At 35.8% G+C, this 27,784-nt stretch overlaps 1 protein-coding gene across 6 annotated transcripts; it reads left to right on the top strand.

Moving 5' to 3' along the window:
• LOC145661096 (uncharacterized) lies at nucleotides 1-27,784 on the top strand. Of its 6 annotated transcripts, none has more exons than XM_081726540.1 (11): nucleotides 1-143; nucleotides 6,872-7,068; nucleotides 9,098-9,221; nucleotides 14,315-14,406; nucleotides 15,391-15,527; nucleotides 18,430-18,496; nucleotides 19,576-19,741; nucleotides 20,908-21,098; nucleotides 21,546-21,711; nucleotides 24,660-24,799; nucleotides 27,440-27,784. In XM_081726540.1, the coding sequence occupies exons 1-11, from the start codon at nucleotides 89-91 to the stop codon at nucleotides 27,782-27,784; spliced, it is 1,680 nt and encodes a 559-aa protein (XP_081582666.1). In that variant the 5' UTR covers nucleotides 1-88. The 6 variants fall into 6 exon arrangements, with proteins under 6 accessions (XP_081582666.1, XP_081582670.1, XP_081582678.1 ...); XM_081726544.1 differs by having other exon boundaries at nucleotides 9,104-9,221; XM_081726552.1 differs by lacking the exon at nucleotides 1-143 and adding an exon at nucleotides 3,013-3,199.

The following is a 27,784-nucleotide window of genomic DNA, read 5'->3' on the forward strand; positions in this document are numbered from 1 at the left end:
GTGAGTTGAACCAACCAGGCAACCAGGCTGACCTGGCGCGTTGTTTTTGTTGTATTGGGATGTTGCTTCGACCCTTGACGAAAGGAGTATGGAAGCATTCTTAGAAAGAAATAATCTCAGCACATACATCAAGATATTCAAAGGTAGGGCTTTATTTGTTTTGAGTTTTTAATATATGTTAAAGTAGATGTTATTAAAGAAATGGTCAAGTTATTCAATCTTAACAACTGTTCACTTAGCAAATTACTCGGGTCATCTTAGCAAGTATAATTTTTACGGAAAAAAGAGCATTACTGTCCTTAAACTGTATATCCCGTACTTAGGATCGTGTACGTTTACTTTCGGTAGACCATCCGAAATAATTGTTGGGAAAATATAATTCTTTCACAAATTGGTAATGGTATACAACAGTACCTCATGATGTATGCGCGTGGATACTTCCTACTGTTGCACTACGTATAAAAATGATTTTATTACATTTAGAAGTAGTAAGAAGCATCCACGTGCACGTGACATGCGATATGTGCTTCAAATCCCCCACATATACTCATACACTACGTACAAGGGCACATTATTATTCTTCGCATACCATAACACAGCGCAAACCGACGTACATTTTATTTTATATTACTCAGTAATTAAATGAAAGTCGCCTTGTTACCTCATTTTCAAGTTCCTATATCCTCAATGAATAATCCTTAAAAGACTGCACTTCGTGAGTCCTCGCTAAATGATGAGGCACTGTCGTATACTATATCCCACAAATTTCCTTCTTATTATAGCCTAAAAGATTTGCGTTGGGTGACATGAAAAGCTACTTCGCACAGATAAAATTCAATTGGGCCACCAGAAGTAACTGTTGAAAAATTATACATCTTTTACGATTTGTGTATAAATACGGCTTGCGCGTGTATTGCATAAAAATTACAGTTCCAAAAAACAAACGAGCTTGTGCTACGCGGCCACTAAAAAGCCTAAATGTTTACCCTATGTAACCGAGTCAGGGCAGGCCGAAGCTACGTTCTCAGGGATGAGGCGCGTGAACGATGGTGAATATACATCAGTGGGAAAGGGTAACTAAGGGAGTCATCCTTCGTATGCCCTCCCTTATTTTATCCGTCGTAAAGCACTTGAAATTATTTTGCACTAGTAAGCCTAAAATGCATCTGGGCATGTATTTTCGGTAATTGTTTAGCGATGGGGCCAACACTAACAAAGTTAGAAAACAACATGTACTGCGGGGCTCTAACCCGCCTTCACTTGCTAACGTTACCTCGGAATGAAATGTTATTAACCTAACCTAACCGAATGTGAATAGAATATCGCAAAAATTCGGTTGAAAACTTGCCCCCGTCCCCAAAACTGAACAATTCCCATACTTTCTTTTAGCAATTCATTCATTTTTTTCGATTCAGTGAATCTATTCCTTTGGTTCGTATATATATATATAGATATATATATATATAACTAATCTCTTCTAGTTGTATTGGGGCCGCGGTGGCTGAGTGGTAGAGCGTTCACCTCTGGTGCTTGGGGTCCCGGGTTCGATCCCAGCCTCCGCCAAGTGAACTTTGTGGTGGACAAACACCGCGTGCGTGGGTTTTCTCGGGATTCTCCCGTTTCCTCCCACTTTCTTCATTTCACGATTTTACTCATCTCTCATCATCACCGTCTCCTTTAGCCTAACCGGCATAAACGTGGGACGTAAAACTTACAGATTTCATTTCAATTCCGCTCCACATTCCTTGCTATACATGTCAATCTTACGCAACGTTTAGAACAGAAAATGAAAATGAAATGAAATCTTTGAGTTTTACGTCCCACGATTATGCCGGTTAGGCTAAAGGAGACGGTGATGATGAGTAATGAATGAAATGCTGGAATAAAGAAAGTGGGAGGAAACGGGAGAACCCCGAGAAAACCCACGCACGCGGTGTTTGTCCACCACAAAGTTCACTTGGCGGAGGCTGGGATCGAACCCGGGACTCTACCACTAAGCCACTGCGCCCCCCAAAGGAGCGCAATTGAATGCAATGTTTGAGATTAAATGAATATTTTTAATAGCTAATGTTATATTTGGTGTTATTTTCTGAGTAATGTCTCTAATTTAGGTGGGATACATGCTTATGCAGCTTGCCCATTTTAAGCACAAAATTCGAAACGATCAAGGCCATCCACAATAGTGCAAGGGTTGCTAGTACCACAATCTTATTTTCTAACACCCGATCCTGGAATCGATTCATTATTTATGATACTTGAGTTGACACTGGTTAAAATTGGATACCTTACACCCCTCGGGTTGGGGAGTATAATCATGAAATAAAAATATCAGAAACGACCAGAAAATAAAACATATATTACTCCAAATAACAAAAATTTGTGTGGCCAGGCTCGTGCACACTCACTAGAGAGTCACAACTCATGCGCATTGTGGTATCGAGCACCGGGTGGCTCTGGCAGTCTCATTTACAAGATGAATATTACAGGAATTTTTATATTTCAGCACTCGATCGCAGAGCTTGCTACTTAATTTCCTCATACGGAAAACAATTGAACAAAAGTTAAGCTTCAGAAAACCTATATTTCTGAAATAATTAACCATTTCAAAAGACTGCCAGAGCCATCTTTTCCTCGATTATTGCGATCTCTTGCTAACTCGCGTATACGTTTAGCTGTTGACGTTACATCTCTGTCTTGTTATTTTCAATTTGATACTACTATATTTAACAACACCAAACTAATATGACGTATACGTCATGCATTATATGACGTATAAAGTGTGCTTTCCTCTATCCTCATTTATACGTATACTCGCCACCGCGGACGCGCCTGCTCCTGTGAACGCACCCGATAATAATTAAAGGGATGGTAAGGATAATGATCGCGTAAGTTCAGACTCTCTAGTGAACGTGCACGAGCCTGGCCACACAAATTTGTGTTCATTTGGACTATATGTTTTATCTATTGGTCGATTTTGGTATTTTTACTTCGATTATACCCTTCCCCCGCCCTCAGGGGTGTATGATATCCAAGTTAAGCCAGGGTCAACACAAACATTATAAATAATAAAAATCGGTTCGATGGTGGGATGTTAGAAAATAAGTTTGTGGTATTAGTAACCCTTGCAGTTTTCTAGTACGTTTTCAATTTTGTGGATAAGATTGGTTATGCAGTTTGCAATTTTGTACTTTAGTGAGAAGTAAGTAATATGTATGAGAGATGCAGCTGAATTGTATTTATTGTATTTATCTATGTGAGTTTTATGGGTATGTAGTTATGGTCATATATATATATATATATATATATATATATATATATATGTATGTGTGTGTGTGTGTGTGTGTGTAATTTATACTGTTGGAGTTTAGGAGAGCTTTTTACCTCAAGCTCATAAAAACTAATGTATTATTTAACTTGTTTTTGCTACAAGAATTCCGATATAATAGTTAGTTTTGAGTTAACTGCTGTATCGGCGGACCAATCTTAGAAATTTTACCAGATGAATTCTAGAATTTATTTTGCTTTATGTGGAAGGGTGATTGAAAGTAAGGTGAGGGGAATAGTTGAAGTTAACAAAATACTTGTTCTTGTTAGTTGTTTTTGATGTTGTAAGGGGCAGTGTCTATTGAGGCGAAAGGGACTATTTAGCGGAGAGGTACACTTGTTATGATTATGGGAAAGGCAGTGTGAAAAAGGTGTGTAAATCAGAAGTGTAACATATCGTGTTTGAGTTTTATCAGGTTATACGGAAATAAGGAGTGGAAATTCTTAAAGTTGTGTGATGGGCATAGTATACTTAACAGTCGAACAGTTTATGTGTGGAAACGAATTCAAACCACAGGAAAGAGCAATATCTAACATTTAATTTTGTACTTTTTTGAATCGCATTTAGTCCCCCCCCCTCGCCTATTCTGCACACAAGTCATGCATTGTATGACGTATAGTGTGTGTTTTCCTCTATCCTCATTTATACGTATACTCACCATCGCTGAAGCGCCTGCTCGTGTGTACGCACCCGATCGCTATCGCTGGCGCCCACCTGCCGCAATTCTGCCCAACGCGGTTAGATGACATTCGTGCTTTTAGAGTCCACCTTGCACAAGTTGGTTTGTATGTCATACGTCCACACTGTATTTCGAACAGTAAGCACTACTAAGTAAGCCAGGGTCACAACCTAGTATTTTGGGGGAGATATTGAGTAATAATCTTTTTTTTATTTATTTATTTTCGTGTGGTCTGGCATACAGCAGTAATGCCTTGTGTTTTTATGAGTTTTGTTCTAGAACTTGCTGGAGTTGGAAAATTTCGTTGTTCCTGGTGTAGTATTTCCTTTTATTATTTTAAACATTGAATATCTGAAACATTGATTAATTTAGGACATTAATTATTTACGGACTGCTACAGACTGTTTTACCAAACGGAACATTACAGGTAAAATACGATATTAAATTTTGATGGTGAAAAAATTAAAATGAATATGTACGTTTTTCCTGACAATCAACAGTATGTAAAAGTTAATTTACAGATAATAAATAGGAGTTCATGCGTATACCCACCATCGCTGATATGATTGCTCCCTACGGATGCAGCCCCGCGCTAACCCGCCTGCCTACCACTTTCGCCCTGCTCTGCCCGAGTTAAGTAAAATTCATGCTTTTTATCGGCCACCTAGCATAGGTTGCTTTGTGTTTTCTGACAATTATTTCTGGTAACAGAAAGTGTTTGTTTAGGTATCTGGGGCCTACCTGGACGTAACCAAATCTACTCTAAGTAGGCCAATCGACAACATAGTTTGCGAAAACAGTAATCCTATTTACGTATATTTAATACAGTCGTGTGTAGTAGTAATGGCAAAATTATTATTTTTTGTGCTACAGTTTCGTTTTAGTCACATGGCGATGCTGAAGAAAGTGAAAGCGGCTACCCTGAGGACCCAACGATAAAAATACTCCTCCCCTTTTGGCTTTCAGCCCGCAAATCTGCCTCCGCTTTACATATTTGCCCGTCATTACATTTGAAGTAATTTTTGAAGCACTTTTGAGATACCCAATAAAGTAAACTTGTTCCGCCACTTTGTTTGTACAGCGTTACCTAAAAATATCAATAGGTTAGATTAGATCTGTTTTTCACCTTGTAATCAAGGGGTCCAGGTATCGATTCCCGGTGGGGCCCTATAAATTATCTCATTTGCAAAGCGAGTAGTGATTAGGATGTCAGTTGAAACAGGAAGGCTTTTAGTGTTCATTTAGCACCCATAGCTTCTTAGTGGCTGAACTAACGTGGGAATCAGTGTACGTTTTATCAGGGTTGGCTGGTTTAAACCAAGGTGGTTTAAACCATGGTTTAAACCAAGGTTTAAACAGCTGGTTTTTTCAAAAAAAACCAACTGGTTTAAACCAAAAAACAAAAAAATGTTCGTAAAAGTGTAAGTGTTTGTAAAATCTTGATGAACACACATTTGTGGGTTACCACGTTTCACTCCCGTATATTATTCGTATTATATTCAGACCTAAATTCCCCATTCATTACTCAAAAAGATTATACTACAAAAGCAACTTTTTTTTTTTTACAAGTTTATAAATGTTTATTTTGTGATTTTTTGTAGTTATTATTATTGTTATGTAATTGTAATCGAAGAAAAATTCTAAATATTGTTTCGTTTCAATGTTTACTATTGATAAAATACATCGAAAATGCCGTACTTTGTGTGTGTGTGGGGGGGGCGTCATACAGACCCCACGAGAGGCATTTAGTGAAATGAGAAGTATCTTTGGTATCTATTTATGTATAAATGAGTCTGAGCCAAAGTGGACTCAAATAATTCGTATCTTTAATCACTTTTCTTACTGATTATTTCTTTAATTTGTACGAATAAAAGTCGTTGTTAACTAACTTGAACTAGATTAGTTCTTCTGTACTCCGTCGTACTTTGAAATTGTTCATATGTAATTAATTCTGTGTAATGGTTTCACTTGTGCAACTGTTTATCTTTTTGTCCTTCTGAAATGACTCTTGACAGTTATATTAAGAAGCATGTAAAGATCAGTACAACGTATTTTTTTTTTATCAGGATTCCTTCGTGAGTGAGTCGGCAGACGTATCGCATTTGTGGCCAATTAGTCCTGGTTCCGAGTTCAAATGGAGGACAATTTCTCTCGGATGTAACTCGAGAAGCGGTTTTTATTCCGCTTTAAGCTTATGTGACCCCTTCCAGCATAACCCGGTTGTTGCATAATAACATCAAGGCGAAACAAACTTATTTTTGTCCATATATGATATGAATATATAGAGCAAATCATTTAAACCATATAAACCTGGTTTAAACCAAAAAAACCTGGTTTAAACCAAAAAAACCGGTTTTTTTGGTTTTTTTTTAATAAAAACCATGGTTTTTGCCAACCCTGCGTTTTATAGTAGGATCTTATTTTAGTTGCATGGCGGAAAACGATTAGATCATTTGAAATTAACATTTCGACCAGGATATTTATGATGTTACTTTGATTAAAGTGCGTATTCTAAGTGGGAGCTGGAAAGTCAAAATTGGTACGAAAAGTTGACTATCTCACGATCTTTTCAAGCTACGAAGATGAAACTTGAAAGATTAATTGCATATTAAATATAAGTGGACGCGTGTCCCAGTGGTTTTGAGAATTCTCATTTTAAGGGAAAGAAGAGGGCATTTCCTATGATTTCTTCATGTTGATAGCAATGCTGCCTGTTGTTTCTGATCACATCAGAAGGAAACGGTTGAACAATTTGAGATAAATGTATGAACATTTTTTGTGCCCACCGTAAGTCTGTTCTTATCATTACTTTGATTCAAGGGCCAGTTTTAATACCTTAAAAATCATCACTGAATTCGTATTTACAGATGAAGAAATTGACGACGACACGTTCCAACATCTCACTCCGGATCTTATAAAGGAGTTAATCCCAAAGGTGGGTCCACGAATTAGATTTATGAAGAGCTACGAGAAGTATAAGGAGGATATGAAATTACACCAGCCGATATCTTGTTCCACTCCAGTGTCAGAAACAACGGAAAGTAGTAGTTCTTCTGTTAATGAGGTACGAAATTCAGCAGAAATACAGTTAATTAACTAAGTACGTTTTTTAGGGTATTTGTTCGAGCTTCCCCAATTAGTAATAACAGATACTTTATCAATACACTAATTTTAATACAGCGCATTTCCTAAAAGCGAAAATATCTAATTCATTTGTTAATATTCATAACTGTTGGATCACACTGATGACAATCAAGTAAGGTACAATATGTACTCATTTTTGTACTAAGTTTAGCTCCAATCAGTTCATAATTGTTCCTGTAATTTTGTTTTTATTTACAGACTCTCTTGTGTTGCATATCAACTGAAGGGCATTGCAACAACTTTAAAATGGGCCGGAAATTAGTTTTATATGACTGAGGGTTACGGACTTATGACAACTTATGTATATAAAACTGCGGAATTTTTTGTGGGGTTGGGCAATTTTCAAAAATATGTTTAAAAGTAAAAAAAAAAAAAAAAAAAAAAAAAAAATGGACTTCTGTCTCACCGTGTACTAAAAGTTAAGTGAATCTGAAAGGTTCAAGCTTAGTGTTGATTTGACATGGAATGACTGCAATATGGATGAGCGTTTGATCTTGTATCTCAGTAGCATCTTCAAGTGAATGTTAAAAGTAGAACTCCGGACACATATCTCAGAAGTGATTATGATAGGATCTACTTTCAGATAAATATTCATAACTTTAAAACTGCATATGATTATACGTGACAGGTTTTGCGACAATTTCTTTTTTCAGGCTGCGCCATTCTGGAAAAAAGCACGTTATTAAAACCCACTAAGCTTTGCACATTATCTTATTGTCGGAACTATATCTGAAATACTGATCTTTATAGGAAGGACAGTATTGCAAATACATGAATTTTAGTATTAGATATCAAGGTGAAATGACTTCCGTGATATTTTTTTCCTGTATATCTCCCTGATTTAAATCAGTCCACAGTGCAACATACTAGTTGTTTGGTTTTTGATCTACTTACCTAAAACTTTTTTTTTCTTTGTGAGCAACATCTTCGGGACGGTGTTCCTTAACATGTTGAAAGGACCATATCTCAGTATGACAGAATTGCCTATAGGCTATTTCTATCTTGTTGGAAGATATTGGTCCATCAGCCACGCATCGTCGTTTAGAAAAAATACCATGCTACAGGTAGACTTTTTGGAAAAATATCATCTTTTTTTGTCATTTGTAAAATACGCCTATCGACATTACGCTTCTAGTTCTACTTGTTTGATAGAGCGATCAATTGGAAGAAAATATTCTCTACAATACGATACGGAGTTGAAGAAAATATTTATCCAACGTGTAGCTATGGTTCAAGATGCTATTTATCCAACGTATAGCTATCTTTCAAGATGCATTCTTTTCGCTTCTCCAAAACTTATTTATGTAGTTATTGTCTTGGTGAGGGCCTTAATTCACTTTGTGACACATAACACTGACCGAGTATTTCTACTGTGAGGAAAGAGTGGATTATTCAGTGGCCTCTTTGTATTCTCGACTTTCTAGTCCAAAAGAATGCTGTGACGACGAAGCTATGGCTAACATGATATATATTTAGATAGACGCATGGCGTTGATTTCTGCGAAATGTTAAGATCAGTTTCTGTGCTACAGGATCTACTTTTTTGTGTGTGTGTATGTTTGTTTGTTTGTTTGTTTTGTAGTGGATTCGTTTTGTTTTTTAGCCTCAATGAAACTATGTCTTTAAACATTATACAATGCGTTTCTTTGTATTGAAGATTGAATTTGTAATAACATTCAAGTCATTATAGGATGCTTCATGCCGAAAATGGTAGATTTTCCGAAAGAAAAAAAAAAGCTTCACGAGATGAAAATACGTTCTAAATTTATTGGTACCAAGAAATTAATTCAAAAACTAACAAACATATTAACGAGTCTTTTTAATGCTAAAATATACAGCTATTATCTCTTTAAAAGATTACACATGTAAGTGAAATATCACCAGAAACTGGCATGTATCCTTTGTACAACGAATGAATCTATTTTCAGTAAGTACTGCATATAATTTCAGTTTCAGGTGTGTGACTTTACTGTTATTACCGCTGCTGCTGGTGAAAGCGCTGAAACGTATTTGTACGAAAGTTTAAACTGTGAAGACGTGTTGGATTCAGCGGTTAATAACTCACCGGAGCCACGTAAGTTTAACTTTGATTACAGTTCAACTTCAAACCTACATTGTGCACATGAATGGTATGGTTATGGCAAATTATCATCTCTGTGATAAATTTTAGGGTAAATGGAAGAGTTTGTAACTTTACCGTACTCAAACGATGACCCTTATTAATGAGACAAAAGTAGGTATCTTTAGGCCTCAGAAAAGCTAAATATCTATTATTGAAAGGATTTGATTATCTATGAGAAAGACGTCGCAAAGTATGTATTTCAACCGTTAATGTGAAGTATTGTTACAGCAGCGGATATGGCCATTGTTGTTGAAATTTTGGCTACTTTAACAACGTTTTACAGCTGTCTGGATCCTATATTTTAAAGCTGCTATAACATACTGTATATATTTCATCGTTTTAGTGGTGAGAGCTTTAAAACTGCATTTCTTTCTTCGATCCACCCTAATAAACGTATTTACATGCTTTCCGGATAGTTTCTTTCCCTGAATGATCGAAACTCGCGATTTACACGGTGACCAGTCAACCAAGAAAACCGGAAAAATCAGGAAATTCTGTTTAGAATCTTTAATTTTGTGAAGATTTGTAATTTTATGTCGTTTCGAAACAGGGTATTTCTGTTTAGATGCAAATATAAGATACTATCTTCCAAAGATAGCCGTTGATTTGTGCTGTTCCTATAACAAAATCACCCTTGTCTCTTGGATTCTGCCCGCAGACATCTATTCAACACTTAATGATTACTATTGATGCGAAGTTTCGTCTTGTAGCTATACCGGTTTGAACTGCATAGTTTGGCATGCACTGTTGTCAGTCAGTCAGTATTCATGGGTTTTATAGTATACTAAAAGGTCATTGAATACTGCATGTGAATTGAGCTAGAGCGAGTGCTAAACAATTTTGTAATAAACACAGTAGCTTCGTTCGCTGGAGACTCAGTATGAACACCGTGCTCGTGGGTTTTCTCGGGGTTCTCCCGTTTCCTCCCACTTTCTTCATTCCACCATTTCATTCATTACTCATCATCACCGTCTCCTTTAGCCTAACCGTCATAAACGTGGGACGTAAAACTTAAAGATTTCATTTCATTTTTCCGTATGAACACCGCGCTGGAATTCGCCCGAGACCCCATTTTTCCCCGTTAGGAACTTTTCTCCAAACCACGTTTTAGCTCTATGGGTTTTTTTTTCCAGACCCCATGCTTTCTCTCGATTGTTACACCGCCCCTACTCTCTACGAGTAACATTTTTTCTCTAGAATCCAAATTTATTACTTCTTATAAAAGTTATCATTTGAAAGTTTCAGATTGACCTCAGAGATATTGCTAGTGTTATTAATATGAAGTTAAAACCTACGTTCTCAGATGTTTATGAGAGGAAAGGTTTCAAATGGTTAGTACTGCTGTTCAAATCACCTTCTTTTCCCACTGAAGAGGTGCCTGTAAGAAAATAGTCGTGATTTCAGAATTGACTGTGAATAAACAAGGTAAGTTTAAGTGAATAAACAATATTACACGTCACGTGAAAAGTGAATGACTAAACGGGGACCTTTGGCATACCGTGCCGATACATTAACCACTACCCTACTCAGAACAGCCACACACACACACACACGTTCACTCCTGAAGTCTGTGATCTCCACTCAGACTACAATCTTGTACTACGGCCTAGCTCTTGTGCTTGAATAATCCAGTATTCATGTATTGAGAACATCTTTGGTCCAGTCATTCATTTTTTCACTGTTTCTGTGTTATTGAATTCGCACCTACAGATGACGTGGTGCATAAACAAATTGGATTGTTCTCTCCTTTCACGAATGTATAAGTTAATTTTATCGTTTCTAGTGTCACAGGAACAATTTCACATCACCCCTCGTGTTGAGTATGCGCATAAATCCGGCATCTTCATCCAATGGTGAACTAACTGTTATTCCTTATTAAATAATTGGTATAATCGGGTTAAAAGGAATTTAAGTTCCGATAAACCTGAAACAGACATGAAGGATAAAGATGGATAGGATTGCCTATTTTTCCTAGACTGACAACTACATTAAATCAGGGTTCTTAATGGTCAGGGAAAACTCAGTGAAAATGGTGCAGGTGAGGAAACTCAGAGAAAAAGGCTGAAAATCAGGGAAAGTCAGGGATGTCTTATAAAATATATTTTTTTCTAACATTAATTGTCCCCAATTTCAGTTTAGCCAACCATTAATGGTCACAGTATGAGACGTAGCTCAGATTTTTATGGGAGGTAAGTGGAATGCACGATGAGCAGTTGATTACTATTTGTCTCTATAGAATAAATGTTCTCATATATATAAATATTCACCGTTATCTATTCTTTATTTATATGTCAGCGTCATCCGACATACGTCATGAAAAAGTCATGGAATTTCCTATCAAAGGTCAGGGAGAAGTCAGGGAAATAAATTTCTCCAGATCAGTAGGAGCTCTGGAAATAGTATCTACACACAATACGATTTACGTATAGGTTTAAAACCACCTAAAACGCTAGAAAAGCACATCACCCAATTTAAGAGTTATTACACAGATGCCAATGAGAAATATGGTATTTGCGAAATAAAATGCAGTTGCCAAGAGAGTGAAGGAACACATTAGAGATTCGAAAGCGAAAATCCGGTGTCAGGTTTATCGAAACATTTAAAAGAAACGCAGTGCAGGGTAGAAGATTCAAAAATTTTATTTGGAGCCAGAAATGAAGTAGAGAGACTTTTTTGAAATTTTATTTATTCATTTAACGAAACCAAAAGTAAATCTAGACAAGGGATGACTGAGTGACGAATGGGAGGCTGTTATCACAAAATTTTCACAGTATTGGCATTATAATAAAAATAACATGAGTTAGCAAACTTCCAACAGAAATAGAAAAGGCGCACAAACTGACTGCCATATTTCAGTTTGTTTCAAGACCATCTGCAGATAGCTGACGCACTTGACAATGTGTTTTCCACATATCTTGTCCTCTTTGTAAGTCCGTTCCTTTCTGTTCCTTGATGTTTCTGTTCTTTTTCTTCCTGCTTTTAACCTTCATGACCAAGACTCCAGGGGAGAGTTGAAAACTTGGAAATTTAAAACTTCAAGAATTACAGAAACCTGTAAATAGAATACTCTCCAAATTGCTCTTGTCAGTTTGGTTTCCAGAGGTGACCTCTCCATTACTTTCAATACAGATTTCTGACATCCTACGCGACAATCTTTTCGAAATTCAAGAATGTCTTTTTCCGATAGTCTTGGCTTTTCGTAAAACATCTTTCGGTGTATAAGTTAGTCATGTTTACAAACTTAGCTTACTTTACGTTTTCACTTTCCTTGAAATCAATCATAACTAATCGCTGGCTCTTCAAAACGCTATCTTTTACAAAACAACCAGCAGCAGACAATATACTGGCCTGGAGGGAATTGCAATCGGAAAGAGCTAAGCCAGCTTTCGAGGGTGCGGGATCTCAGTGGTCGAGCGTTCACCTCCGGTGCTTAGGATCCCTGCTTCGATCCCAGCTCGCGCCGTGTGGACTTTGTAATGGACAAAAACCGTGCTCATGGGTTTTCTTGGGGTTCTCCCGTTTCCTCCCACTTTCTTCATTTCACTCATTATCACCGTCTCCTTTAGCCTAACCGACATAACCGTGGGTCGTTAAACTTAAATATTCCATTTCATTTATAATTTTCTAAGCCAGCTTTCCCTGAAACTCGCGAAGAAAAGGTTCATCAGTCTTTGGTAATGTTAAAGAACGTAGCTTTGCAACAAGAAGCTTGTCATTTGTGAAATGTCGTACAGTATCAAAACTTCCACATTGTGGTACTTTCTTCTTGCCAGCAGCACTTGTTCTTTGTTCAGCATTATTTCCATGGCCCGAGAAGTAACATCTAAATGTTTATGTTCATGCTAAGCTGGAAATTTGTTTCGGAAACAGAAATTCTGCGAATCTTTTGTAGTTTGTTCGACGAGCTGGAAAATTGTTAAATAAGTTATAAGTGGTTTACAAATAATCATCTACTTTCCAGCCCATTTATTGCATGGGAGCTTAGAAAGCACAATTGATAAAGTGCTTCCCACAACTTCCAATATTAAGAAGGATCAGATCTGAGGTGAACTAGGAAGTACGTTTTGCAGATCACTTAAGGAAAAAGATTTTCTCGAAACCGGGAAAATGTCACGGAATTTTGAAATCACGAAAGAGTGGTTACCCTGACTTAATGTATCATTGTTGGTATCTGTAAATGATTGTTAGGCGTTACTTATGGATATTGAAATTCACATTGTTCTTGCAGTTTAGTTAAGACCCTTCTATGTACTTTTCTTCGTCGCTGTCCCTTCTTAATTGAATGTTCAGACGCCTATTTTTTCATATCTTTGCGTTCTTAACGTCCAGATTCTGAGATATTACATTTTCTTGGGTTACGAATGATATTCTTTCGTGTTCCCTCCATCTTGGCAATACTGTTAGATAAGAGTATACGGGAGAATCTCCTTCAGTTTTCTCCACTTTTTCTTTGTAATGGTATGCATGAAGAATTAAGATGGCGTTCATCGTCCAACGTAGCTCCCAAAAACGTGCATCCAAAGGAAAGAAAAAAAATCGTTACTGAAGTTAGAGATCGTCTGTGCTTAACGTATGTCTTCAAATATCAACATCAATTCAATTCCTGCTTTGTATGAAGATATTGCACACGCTGGTTAGATAACATATACTACTCACCAATATACAGGATCCACTTTTAACAATTACATGTTCCTGTAATATAAAGCTTGATCAACAAGCAGCTATCATCATGTTAACACCTGTCTTCTTACTGTCATTAGGCAAGACCCGCCATTTTGTATCAAAAGATTCCTTTATCAATCTTGCATGTAGTATGTGTATGTAAAATACGTAAGTGTACGTTTGTGTAAAATTAGATGTTTTTTAATGATGTTTTTTTTACCTCTGTAATAAAATGTTCTGTGCCATGTACTGTTTTACTTGACCCCATACTGACATACTGTACCTCACATTGCAATTATGAGTGAAGATAGTATACGTTCCTGTACACATATATATGTAGATACATGGATAAAATAACCATTTTCTTTGCAATATGCTTCTAGCAAGAGGAGGAATTAAGACGGCTCAAGCTGTAGTACCGGTCAATGTAATAGGAGAAACCAGTTTCCAGGCACAATGTGTACTACAGAACTTTGTAAGTATTCAGACTGTGACCCACTGCATCATTTTGCGGTGTTACTATAGTTAAATCCTCGTAGGTTGGTCTATGTTCAAATTTAGATAGGACGTGAAAATAAATTTCTTCAACGCGTATTATAAGCATGTAAATTGTATTGAAGTTCAGACATTTGTATATACTATTACCTGATACATATGTAAACTTTATAGTGGTAAAATACTTAAATCTTTTAAACAGCTGTCGACGGAAAGTCTACATTTTAGGCATAAAATTCTAACCACTTTCCTTTCAATTTAAAAGTAATGTCACTCTTACTACTATTACCGCAAAATATGATAATGTATTTTAATACTGCATGAAAGGTATCGTAATATATGGTTTATTCTGTTGGTAGATTTGTTTTTTCCCTGATAGTTCTTATTGCATAGCAGAGGCGATTTATTTTAGAAACAGTTATTTATGTTTCTCCGAAATGATATTGCAGTCAACTCTTGCTCTTAAGAATGAACCACATTTTATTTGGATATAATCATTTGATTTTATCAGAAGGTAGAATGATCTTTAGAAATGAAAGTATTTCAAAAAGCAGAAATAAAGAATCAGAATTAGGCACAGTTATAAGACGTTAAAGGGTTAGACTTCCTTCTCTGAAACTTTCGACTCTTTAGGTTGCCATTTGTAAGAGCAAGGTGTTTTGAAACTTACTGGCAGAAACATAATCGGGTGATTCTGAAGCTAAGTATTGACAGAGGGAACCGCTTCAAATAATCTTCAAATAATAGTAATATATTTTGGTCAATTTTCGTTTGCCATCACCAATATTTGTGGAACTGATTGTGATAAAATCAATTGCTGCATATCACTAGGATTTCTCAATATAATGCAGATATTGATTTTCGTCATAGAAGTTGTATTTTACTTACAAATTTCCCTTATACTACTGTGCTCAATATTGTATCCTTGAGTTACTGTAAACAATAATGTAATGTTTTCTTGTAGGATCTGTTAACCATTTTGGAAAATTCTTTAGATGGAAGAGAAGTTTTAAGTGAGTACAAGATACATAATTGTTTGAGCTCCAGGACGAGAAATTTACTAACTGAAGTAATCATACGTCACATTGGCGCCGACAAAAGGTTTGTTCAGTAAAATACTTGAATAAAAGAGCAGTATTTTCTGTTTTTGTTTTGTTATACGTAAGATTTATTTATTAAAGTATTTTTAATTGCATTCTTATTGTAGCTCTAAATTTGTTTTATATTTTGATTTGTTTCAAAGTGTGATTGAAGTGTAATCATGATATAGAGCGTGTAGTGACGTGAAAGAGGTTAAGTGGTAATTAAAGTTTTTTGTTTTTTAAGAAAAACCTGAAAGGGCTAACATGTAATATATCTGTGTGGCAAATTAGTAATAACGTAATGACTAACCTTGAAGAATCTTAAATCTTGCGTACAGTGAGTGAGTCAAGTATTCGAAGTAGGATCAGTTCATGTGAAATCATCCAGTCCGTGTTGCTCAAAGTTTAGATTTGCTTGAATTTTTTACAGTTAATGTGGCAGTATATTGAAAATTCAAGACGAGGGTTTTAAACATTCTGAACTCTTGTTTTATTTCTTTCGTGTTTTTTTTTTTTTTTTTTTTTTTTTTTTTTTTACTATTTTTAAGTGATGACACGAGCTGTTTTTGGAGAAATTTATGTTCGACGGAAAACTTCATAACTATTATTTTTGGAGATATCAAAATGATTAAAAGTCCATTCGATTCAGCAAACAATGAACGTAATTCAGATAGAAAAAAAATTTTAGAAACTGTCAAAGTGATCGCTGAGAATTGACTTTCAAAATAGTTGATTTACCGTGGAGGAATAGTAGTTTCGACTTAAATTTCAGTAGAAGAAAGTGATACTCATTTATATATATATATATATATATATATATAATAGATATTCTGTACGACTGTTGTTTGGGTAAATATGAAATCTTTGCAGCTGTTTCTATTTTATATAGAGTAATAACGAGCAAGGGTACGCATTAACACTTTCAGCCCCATGTGTATCTTTTTGATACACAGTGAGGGTTTACTGATGGACCACGTGTATCAAATAGATACACATGGGCTGACGGTGTTCATAGCAAACTGTAGTCTGGTCCCGGGATGAAATTTACTCAAACAGGGTTGGGGCTGAGAGTGTTAAAAAGTATCATACATATGGTCCATGTGTGTTGTAATTCGAAGACTCCTCGTGCCATCACTCTTTACACATCCCACGTGAAAGCCAACGAAAATAAAAAAAACTCCACAACCACCACAAAAAATGTTCTCTTCCTGTTTTTTTGGATGAAGAATGGCCGGTAAATTTGAAGATAGTTAAGAATGTACTTTGTCTCTTTGGCTTAATATCTTTTGCGTGTGTTTTCCAAACTTCTTCACAAGAGGCTTTTGCTTCATTGCTTTTGCACCATCTTGTTTTTAAATGGTAATTCCCAAAGACTTTCTCATGACCGTCAATTCCTGGCACTAAAAGGAATTTTCCTTGATTCAGTCTTACCGATAGAGCACTGTGGGCTTTGTTGTGATACCCTATATTAACATTATTCGGCGCTCTCATTAAAAGAAAATAAAGTGGTTCCGTAACTCCTGTGTATCATTCTCACTCACAGCCAGTTTGCGTGATATAGATCCAAATCTTGCGAGGTGCAAGATGCTGAATTAATATCAGCTGAAACATACTACACTGTAAAATACACCTCGATCATTTATATATATCGGAAATGTCACTGTTCATCTGAGTGATCCCGAAAACTATGGATTAGACACTAATATAGGTCATTTTCGATCATTATTATATATAGCTCCCCCTCCTTGCTGCGGCACAGGGGCATCAGAATTGTCACTGTTAATCTCAGCTACTCCTAAAACTATGGATTCGACACTAATATTAGTCATTTTCGATCATTTTTAACCCAACTATCTGGGCTGAACTTGGATTGAAACAGCATCAGAAGTGTCACTGTTTCTCTCATCGACCCTGAAAACTATGGATTCAACACTAATACCGGTCATTTTTGATCATTTTGAAATGTCTCTCCCCCTCCCCTACGCTGCATCGTCAAACTGAATAGCCTAAAGTAATCCCTGCCCCTAAACTCATGTATGTTGAAACTTTGATTGAGATCGGTCGGGTGGTTCAAGAGTAATGAAGTCACAGAGGCAGTTATTTTTATTTCGATTGTGTTTCGTATATCTCCCCCCTCCCCTCCGCTAAGTTGGCTTGTCAAAGTGAAACGATAGAAAACACCCAAGGCCCGACCCTCGTATATGTTGAAAATTTGATCGAGATTGGTTATGTGGTTCAAAAGTTATTAGGTTTTATTAGTTTTTATTTATACGTCCCTCCCCCTCCGCTAGGATCTACCATTAAAGTGAAATTGCAAATATGTTTTCAGATCCGAACCTCATGTATCTTGAAAATTTGATTGAGATCGGTCGGATAGTTCAAGAGTTATTAAGTTACAAAAATAGTCACTTTCAGTCTTATATAAATTGATTTTTATATATCTCCCCCTCCTTCTCCACCCCTACGTTTCTCCATCAAATTAAAATCATAAAAACGACCCCAGACCTGAACCTCATCTATGTTGAAAATTTGTTCAAGATCGGTCGAGTGGTTCAGGAGTTATTAAATGTTATTTATTTTTACACCACCTTTCTACCATCAAAGTGAATAGTCTAAAACTAGCCCAGCCTCGAACCTCATCCATGTTATAAATTTGATCGGCATCGGTCGGGCGGTTCAGGAGTTTTAGAGTCACAAACATAATGATTTTCAATTATATATATATATATATATATATATATAATATGTGTGTGTGTGTGTGTGTGTGTGTGTGTGAGAGAGAGAGCATTATTTATTTATTTATTTATTTATGATGTTCATGCATGAATCAGTGTCTTCTGGTTTGCTGAAAACACTCGTAACAGTAATATCCACATGGCATATATCGTACAGTTATGATGTGTTTGTATTTTTCATTCCAGAATCACTAGTCAAACGTTTTCAACAATTACTGACTCCATTGTTCAAGTCTTCCCTACAGAAAACAAGGTTAGTACGTTCACATATGGGTCAGTTTCTTTCAAGTAATCCAAGAACTGGTTGCTTGTTGATTCGTAAAATATCTCAAGCTTACTCTACTCTTCGCCTCATAAATTACGAACTTTGGTCATGTTTTTTTATTAAGCGATTTGTCTTTGGCAGCCATATTATTGCACTCGCCTATTTTCACTGTTGAAAGAATTGTCAAAAACATTAATTGCTAAAACAAAACATATTGTCCTAGGACAATGTAACCAAAAGCAGTTTGTTGGTAATTTATTATTGTAAAAGATGACTCTGCTGGTTTTTTTAACTTCTATTCTCATTTTCAAGACAAAATTAAAAGTAAACATAGTAAAATGTACTCACAAGGATGACATCCGAGTACTAGAAACTTAAAAATCTAATACGTAAAGCTGAATCATTCACGTTCTTTTACGTTAGTGATTCACGTTAATTTATGTGATCTTTAGATTTGTAATAAAACAAATAATAAAAATTCATGTGTGAGGCCTTATGGCGTTGGGACCGTCCCAACGACATCTGTTAACGATTGGTGAAACTACATCCGCCTGAGTAACTAGGTGGGGGTCACCCGCTTGCGTCACTGCCCGCCAACAGGCGTATCAGGAACTTTCTAGACTAAGTTGTTATCAAGTCTGTATCTAGGTGCCTCCCCAGTTCGCCGCCTGACGCTGGATGGGCCCTAAAAGTGGTATTCTCCAGCCGGAAATTGAACGCAGGACCACGAGGACACTGGTCGAACACCATAGACGAACCATAGGAGTCCCCTTAATTTTTAATACTCACGTTTCTCTAATCATATTTACCTTTTCCTTTTACGTTTATGCGTGATGTGCAGATTGTCTTGCAGAGTCGAAAGCTCTCATCTAGTGTTTTTAGCTTCGAGAAATTTGGAATTTGGTATCCCTTGGTGAATACATTTTACAATATTTTGCTTACTGCGCAGATATAGTGAACACAGTTAAATATACTATGTGAACTTTAAGTTAAATTAATTTGTTTTGTTTATTTATCTTTTGTTTTGTTTTGTGAGTCACACCTAATTTTAATTTTCTCTCAAATAGCATACCTACTATGTACCATATAGTGCATTTCAAGGAAAGAAGGTGTTAGCAAGAGGAAAATTATGGGATAAATACAATAATCGAAAGCGACATCTTAGACACAGTGGAGTTCTTCCGATTAAAGGAAGAAAAGATACTACTCCAAGCAGTCCAATTACTCCCGAAGGTAAAGAGTTTGATATAAATGTAGATATGTTAAATTATGAATCCCACAAATATTGTAGAACGTGCGATAGAACGTTCCAGGTGCTTACAAACCGAGTAATCAACCTTTTATACATTTCTCCCATCGTGTCGTCTGTCATTTTTAGAGCCTTGTGAATCAAGAGAAAATCGCCTCGCGAGGTCACGGTTGCATCCATCCGTAGATTTGAACTGTGTTAGTATATCTACAGTTATAGGGTTTCAGGAGCCAGTTCTCATTTTCGTGAGTTATCGGGGTATTATGATAAATTTTCGAATTATAATATTTACATTTAAGTGGATACCTAAGAAAATCAAAATTTAAGTGTTAGTTTAAATAAGTTCTTTATTTAGAGTATCACTTCAGTTCGATCAATATTAAAGCACAGTTACGTGTTCAATGGCAAGTGGTAGAAACAAGATATCTGAATAGTTAGAAGCACGTAGGGCATTACAGAGTACCGGTGTTTTATGGACCTGACTTCGTTGGTGTCTGCGTAACGAAAAAACATTCACAAGAGCGCATTCACTTATGTAGATCGAAAACCAGTCTTCTATTTTCCAAGTTTTTGCAATGTATGAAGTGATCGATAAATATTAGAGAATCTTTAAACGTACAATTAGTTGCTTGATATGGTTATTCATTATTATTAAGTCTTTAGACTATATTGAGTGTTGAATTCCAATGGACAGCAGATTCCTCGAAGCTTAAACTACAAATCAAGAGCTTTCGATTGTACAACACAATCTTCTTCGGTTTAAAGTTAAAAGGAAACTTAAAAAGTATAGATGGTAAACGATGACCGACGTTCAAATCCTAAAAAATCACGTTAGTAAATCAAGCAGTGCGTCAGTGCTTTAGTTTTACTTAATGTGATATTTAGATTTTGAACTATCAGTCGTCTTTTACCGTTTTTACCTTTTAGTCTCCTTTTATTGTTACGACCGAAGAAGACAGTGTTGTTCAATCGAAAACCCCTGATTTCTAACTTACACGTTGAGCAATCTGCTGTCCGTTGGAATTTGGTCTCCAATTGGTGATGACATTTTATATTATTTTCTTCACTGAGCAGATAGTATGTATAATGGATATTATTGATCCATGTACATAATTCACACTACTAATATTCGAAATCCTGATAATTTTAGAGAATGACGAGGAAGACCTTGAGGAATGCATTCTTTGGTTAAAAAATTCCATGGAACCTTGGGAGAAGGTCTGTGAATATTGGAAGAAAACTTCATCCAAACGAGTAGCTGATCTGCGTAACAGCAGTAAACCAGTTGCAGAGTATTTTTCGGAATTTCCAGTTTTAAAACAACCGTTGGGATATACATTGGTAAGTGATAGATATGTAATTAAATCTATGATTAAACTGTATAAAGTTGCATATTTTTTGTATTTCAAAATCATGTATACCGAGTGTGCTGAAGTGGGGTCAGCCCTCAAGAAACTTCTCTCCGGATGCATCCACTTTTAATTGCAAAATAAAACTACTTAGATACATCTGTATGAAGATTATTCACAGCTGGTTAAACAGCCAGCACCGGAAGAAACCGCTTTTACGATTACATCAAGCTTAATACTCCCATTTAAAACATATCTGGTTTTCTGTCTTTCACTGATGTTTCCCACAAGTCTTAGAACACGGATGGTCAAAATATATCATACGTTTAAGTTTAAGTCATAAGTTTAAAATATGGTCAAAATAGGTTTTGAAAGCTAAATAACTTCTTACAATTTTCGAATAAAAGTGATCTTATGTTACTTATTGTTCTTGTTTTAGATCGAAAGTGATTTTACCAAAAGGTTTCCTGATAAGGAAGTGTCTTTATATGCAAAATGGAACACAGAGAGTGAAAAGTTGAAACACATTTTCTTGAAAACCAAGCAAAGTGCACCAGACGCAGCGATCTATGCAAGACTTCTTGAACAGAATGAGTTAGATGTAGGTAAGTAGCACATTCACTCAGCGCATGTTTAACTGTTGTGAACTGTAACAGGAAAGCTCAATTATTATCAGTATTGTAGGGAGTGTTGTTAACAGAAAAAAAAAAAAAAACGTTCGTATTTTTTCAGAAATGAACATTTTTTTTTACAAAACAAAACATTGCCTCTCGTTTTTTTCTGAATTTCGTTTTTTTTTTCAAATAGCCTACGCGCAGCGTTACCAACTATGGATATTAAAGTTTCCCTAAATTTGGAAAAAACTTCGAGAATTTTGTTTATAAATCCGTACTTATATGTCCGAGCGCAAGTCAACTTACGGCAGTCGAACATTGGTCCTTACTGAACAAAAGCGGGTACAGACCGTTCCAGTGGAGTAATTAGGGGGCGCACTAACAATTCGTATTAGGTTCTAACCCTTGATTTTTTTTTTTTTTTAGATTTTCTCTACTTTTCTGTTGACCGTAATCTATTTTTTTGTAATTAGAAGCTTTGTTTCTTAAATATCGCCATGATACTTGTAGGCCATATTAGTGGTGTACCAATGTTCATTTTAAGATAGTTTGCGTCTGTCTGGTAGCAGTGTTGCCAGCTATAGAAAAATTTAATTCCCGATTTTAGAGGAAAATTTTGAAAACAAAATCCGTTTTGTCTCCATTGTTTCCTTCCTGTTGGCTACATCGGGACGAACGTACCAGCGTATCAAAGAATCGTTTTTGCTCTATACAACAACAGTATAGGAAGTTTCAATAGAATAATTGGGGGAAGTATAGTTGAGGTTTACAGTAGACCTTGTTCTCTAAGTGGGAAGATAACTCATACTTTTATAGGTAGAATGAGATATTTTTAAATGGCATGCTTACTTTATTAGATACCGTCACGATACTTGTAGGATATATTAGAGGGATGCCAAAGTTTATTTTAAGATAGTTTTTGTGTGTCTGGTAGCAGTGGTGCCAGCTAACAGAAAATTTTATTTTCCGATTTTAGGGAAAATTTTGGAAAATCTCCCTTTTGTCTTTATTATTTCCCTCTTGCTGGCTACATTGGAAGAAACGTACCACTATCTGAAAGCCTCTTCTTTAACCTAGAGGATGCACCATAAAAGTTTCAATAAGATAATTTATTAGGGAAGCTGTAGCTCCGATATATCTTGATTTTTGCTCCTGAGGCGTAAAAACTGTCGAAATTTCATGTGTATGATGACAGATTTTTTTTCTTTCTCTCCTTGCATCTAAGCCAGCGACTTCAGGTTTTCACTGTACCTTATCAACAGACCAAAAATATTTTTAGGTGATTTGGACCGATGTAGCAACAGTGGTGCTGAATACAAAGAATCTTGAAAATCGGTTAGGGAAGTTTTTGTAAATTTTCACCCTACATTTCCCTCAATATTTCCCTCCCATTGGCAACAGTGCAACGTAACCTACATGAAAAATAGCAACATCCCTTTTCTAACAAACTAGGCCTTAACCAAATCAATCGGATTAATGGTTTTTGAGCAATAACTCACTAACTGAAAATGTAGGGAAACGCCAAAAATGACCTGGGTCCGAAAGGGATAATCAGACATTTTTTTTCGTATAGGTACAAAGAAATGAACGATATGTAAGTTACGAGGGCTTCGACTCAAGTTCTGCTGATTATTTCACGTATCTGCAACATAAATCAATAAATAATAGTTCTCAGAAAAAAAACACATTTGAAAAAAAAATGAAAAAGAACGGCTTTTTATTAAAAAAAAAACTTCACAGTAAAAAAACGTTTTTTTACAACACTAATTGTAAGACTCACGTAGTATGTTAAATATAATTAAGTATTTGAGTGTGTGAGTAGTGCAAATAAGTTTCATTTGGTAATACAGGAATGGTTTTCCAGTACTTTATGTGAAGCGAGCAAGTGTTGCGAATTTTTTTTTTTTTTTTTTTAAATGATATGTGCCATCCTGGGATCGTTCGTCAGTCAACTTGGCAATATCACACGCCTGCTTTAATACGCTCGCCGAACATATGTACATGATTAAATGTACATTTATATGAAAATCATAATCTACACTAAACAGTTTTAGGTTTAGCTTGACATTTCACTGAACTTCAAAACGAGCTAAATCTCTCTATTGATACGCTTTCTCAGTTCTGAAGAAACGTTATCTTACAAAATATACAAGAACTCTTCTGAACAACATCAGATCAATTTAAAACTTGATATACGTATTAACAATAAACTTCTTTAAAAGCTATCATAGTTTGGTTTCGAACAAATGAGAGTAATTCAAGTTATGAATTGTTGAAGTCAGCCCTCCGTTCCAACTTGTCGAAAACCAGCACTTTGTTTTAACATACGGTAGACATTTAACGAAACCTTAAAACTTGTTCTTTACTTAATTTAACCCAGATTTTTTTTTAGCTTAGCTTAGCTTAGCTTTATGTACTTCTAGGAGTAAACATTTTATTTATATCTAAACTCGTGTGTCTATAGTTTCCTCATGACAGCAAATATGTTATAAATTTCGACGCGACCACATTTTAATACCAGCAATAAATTTTGTAAAAATTAATGATTAAATTGTGTCTATTTTCTGTGAATTAAACAATTAATATGATCGTACTTGAATTGTACATCATACTTGAATGGATTTAAATGTCAGTCTACTTCTCTTTTCACCCTATAGAAACTGAAAGTACACCGAATGTCAACCTCACTTTTTAGTCACATTCGTATAGTGTAAAATCGTAGTAAAAATGGAAACTACTCATTGGATCTGTATCAAAACTAATCCAACGTATGCGTAGTTAGAAACCAATGCAATTAGGATATGGTATTTGGTATTCAATACATTGTATCCATTAGGTTTCGTAATGTGATATTATTCATGTTATATAGGCATATTCTTTTAAGACGTTACAGTTTAAAGCAATTGTACTAATTACATTTACATTTTTTATACTTACAGGAGCCAGAAATGTAATTCTGCTGCTACTTTTAGGTAGACATTTTCCTCCTGTTACTTCGTCGGTAAAGAGGAAAGATAGCGGAGGATACTGGAAGCCAACAAAGTTAGAAGCGCAGCAGGGATTCCTTTTTCATGTTAAGGTATGTTGCTTTTTAAGTTAAATACCGTATAGTAGAAATAGAGAAGTATATGGATCAAATAAAACCTGAGGAAGAAATAAAATGAAAAAGTGCAAAGGAAGAGTGGATGTTTGCGTCAGATCAATCGAAAGATTGTTTATCCGAGATACATTGTTAAATGATTCAAAAAGGTGGTCTAAATCGAGTAACTGTTTCTTCAAGTTTCATAATAAATTTTCGAAATCCCATAAATATTCAGTTATATATATTCGAATTATATATATATATATATATATATATATATATATATATATATATATATATATATATATATATATTGCTGTAAGTTATATTTCAAATTTTCTGAAAGAAGAAATGCGAAGGTTTAGAGAGAAAGAAATTACTAACACTCATTCTCTCTGTCAGAACAGAGGAAATATATATATGACACTTTAGTATTGAGTCTGACGTCACTTTCTTTTTCAACTCTTCGCATTTCTTGTTTCAGATAGTTTACAATGTAACCTAGCAGCAACCAGCAAAATTTAAATGTATGTGAAATTAATTTTTATGGTTACGTTTCATCGAAAGTTTGAGGGGACACATTACATTTGTTGGCACTATTTAATTATTCACATGTACTTTTGCACAGCCGAACGTGAGTTTCGTTATCGACGCTGCAGAAAGGGGAAAATTGATTCTCAAGTTTTAAGATCATTTCCATATTGCAGCTAAAGCGAACGTAGCAGAAAAATCAGTGTAATGTCAAAACTCACAAGTTCGATATAAAGTTGGACGGTGCTTTCTTGTATAAAACTTATACAGCTGGATAACGCGTCTCAAACTGGTTCAGTGTACGGAGTCTAATTTTTCGCAATCTCTTAGTCATAGTGAGACCTTCAGGTAGAAAATGATGTTACTTATGTCCAAACGCATTATAGCTACCAAATATCAATTTGGTATAAAATGTGTCGTTGTGGCCAAATTGAAAGCGTTCCGTACTCACTTCCAAGTCGGCTACAAATACACTTCACATGCATTGATACTAGGTGGCTCTTGTGCGTTTGTTACATTACATCACTTGCAACCTCCAAATTTCGCCCTTGATAAGGGGCTGCGAAAAATGAAACTCCCCTACACTGAATCAGTTGGTCACGTCCTCCGCCACCATAAGTTTTATACAGCTTGGCGCCCCACTTCGTACCGTATTCTTATCACTCATTGCGCAACATAATTTTATATGAATTTACACATAAAGCCCCAAAAGCAGGGGAAGAAAATCGTGTTTTGTGTGTGTGTAATTTTTATCAACGAACAGTTTTTTTTTTCTAATTCTTAAATTAGAATTGCGATTTTATCTTTTTGTTTAGTGGCACAGTTCCATTGAATGCTGCTTATAGCGAATATGTGGTTCTAAACGAAAATCATTGTATTGGTACTATTTACCCATTTACTTTACTGAATTGTGATATTTGTACTCAATCTAAAACCCGTCTATAATGCAACTAAATCACGCAATATGCCTTTTTATTTTCGAATTATAAGTAATGTTTAAGGACTGTAATTTTACTAGGTAAAATGTACCCTTATTATCTTTCATGGCTTTGAAAATTTACAGAAAATGCATGAATTTAAGGACCATCGTTTTTTTTCTTACTCTTTCCAATTTCCCTTTAAGTTCATCCCAGGGGCGAATGCAGGACCGACTTCTGGCGGGGACGGTGGGTTGCCATACTGTTACTTTAAGGGCTCCAAACTTTGGGATGGGTTTTATTTATATATATAAAATAAGAAAGTTTCCTCTTCTGGGGGGGGGGGCAATTGCCCCCCCCCCCTTGGATCCGCCCCTGGTTCGTCCTAGATAAAGGAAGGCACAGTTTTCATCTTAATACCGTGTTTATATTGTCTCAGAAAGTAAACAACTGCGTCAAGTGCTATATCACCTTAAACGCACTCCCGTGTTGCGGTACAATACCAAAAGTGAAGAAAAAATAAGAGTTCATTTTGATACGTTGAACTTCAATTTACCTTTTCCAGACATAAATTCAACTATATGAGCATATGAGGAAGATTTTTTCACGCGACAAATTGTCAGACTTTTCTTGGTGTAGTAGGAAGCGAATTTTAGATGAGACCTAAAGAAAGACCGAAAGGATCAAATACTCCTAGTAGCTAGTTAACTTTTTCCTCCGCAGTAGTGAATAATTACATAAATGTAATTCCGAAATCGAACCCATTGGAAAGGTTTCATTATCATGTCCACATGGTAATTTGTACATTCTTTTATTATTGGTTGGAACGTCCAAAACTCAAGAATCACGAATCATATTGATGCGCATAAAAATAGCGGTAACCTCACATGCAAACATAAGAAATGCCCCCAGGACTTCTATAATGAAGAATGGAAAGCCAATAAATCACCATCACTTAGCTAGCACCTCGAACCAATACTTCTCGCTAAACGAAACTTCCAAGGCGAAGACTCACTTTCATTGGGCTAATGCTCATACATCCATTGTCTGCAGTATTTCCTCATTCATTGAGCAGAGGGTCCGCATAAATACATACATTAAGATTGTCCCTACAGTAGGTTTTATTTCAAATGCATGATATTTATTCCAGCTTTTGAACATAATCTTATCAAATATTTGTGTTTTGCAGGAAGCATCTGACCTCCAGGCAAATTTAGAAGCACATCATGAGAAGATGAAAAGATTCGGCTGTGGTGTTCAACCTTTGCCTGTAGTTATAGCGAAGGATATAAAAAATCCAGAAGCATATTTCGTGTGCATCGAAACTCAGTTATACAGGATGGAAACAATTTTGAAGGCCATGGATATCTGCTTCAAGTGTTTCCATGTATTACACTTGCAGTACCCGAAGGAAAGTGAACAAGCTTGGATATTCATCCAACAACATATCTACGAAATTTTTACCCAGTGGGACAAGAAGTTCACAGCTGTAAGTAGTTTAATAACGCAAATAAACTGCAGCAGCCTTGAATAA

This window comes from Thermobia domestica, chromosome 1 (genome assembly GCF_964235325.1).
Source record: "Thermobia domestica chromosome 1, izTheDome1.hap1.1, whole genome shotgun sequence".
NCBI lineage: Eukaryota > Metazoa > Arthropoda > Insecta > Zygentoma > Lepismatidae > Thermobia > Thermobia domestica.

Excerpts from the sequence above, each read along its gene's own strand:
- LOC145661096 (XM_081726540.1), top strand. The coding sequence starts at position 89 with ATGGAAGCATTCTTAGAAAGAAATAATCTCAGCACATACATCAAGATA. Across the intron at positions 19,742-20,907 it reads CAGTCCAATTACTCCCGAAG|AGAATGACGAGGAAGACCTT; the intron begins GTAAAGAGTTTG and ends TGATAATTTTAG. Across the intron at positions 24,800-27,439 it reads GATTCCTTTTTCATGTTAAG|GAAGCATCTGACCTCCAGGC; the intron begins GTATGTTGCTTT and ends TGTGTTTTGCAG.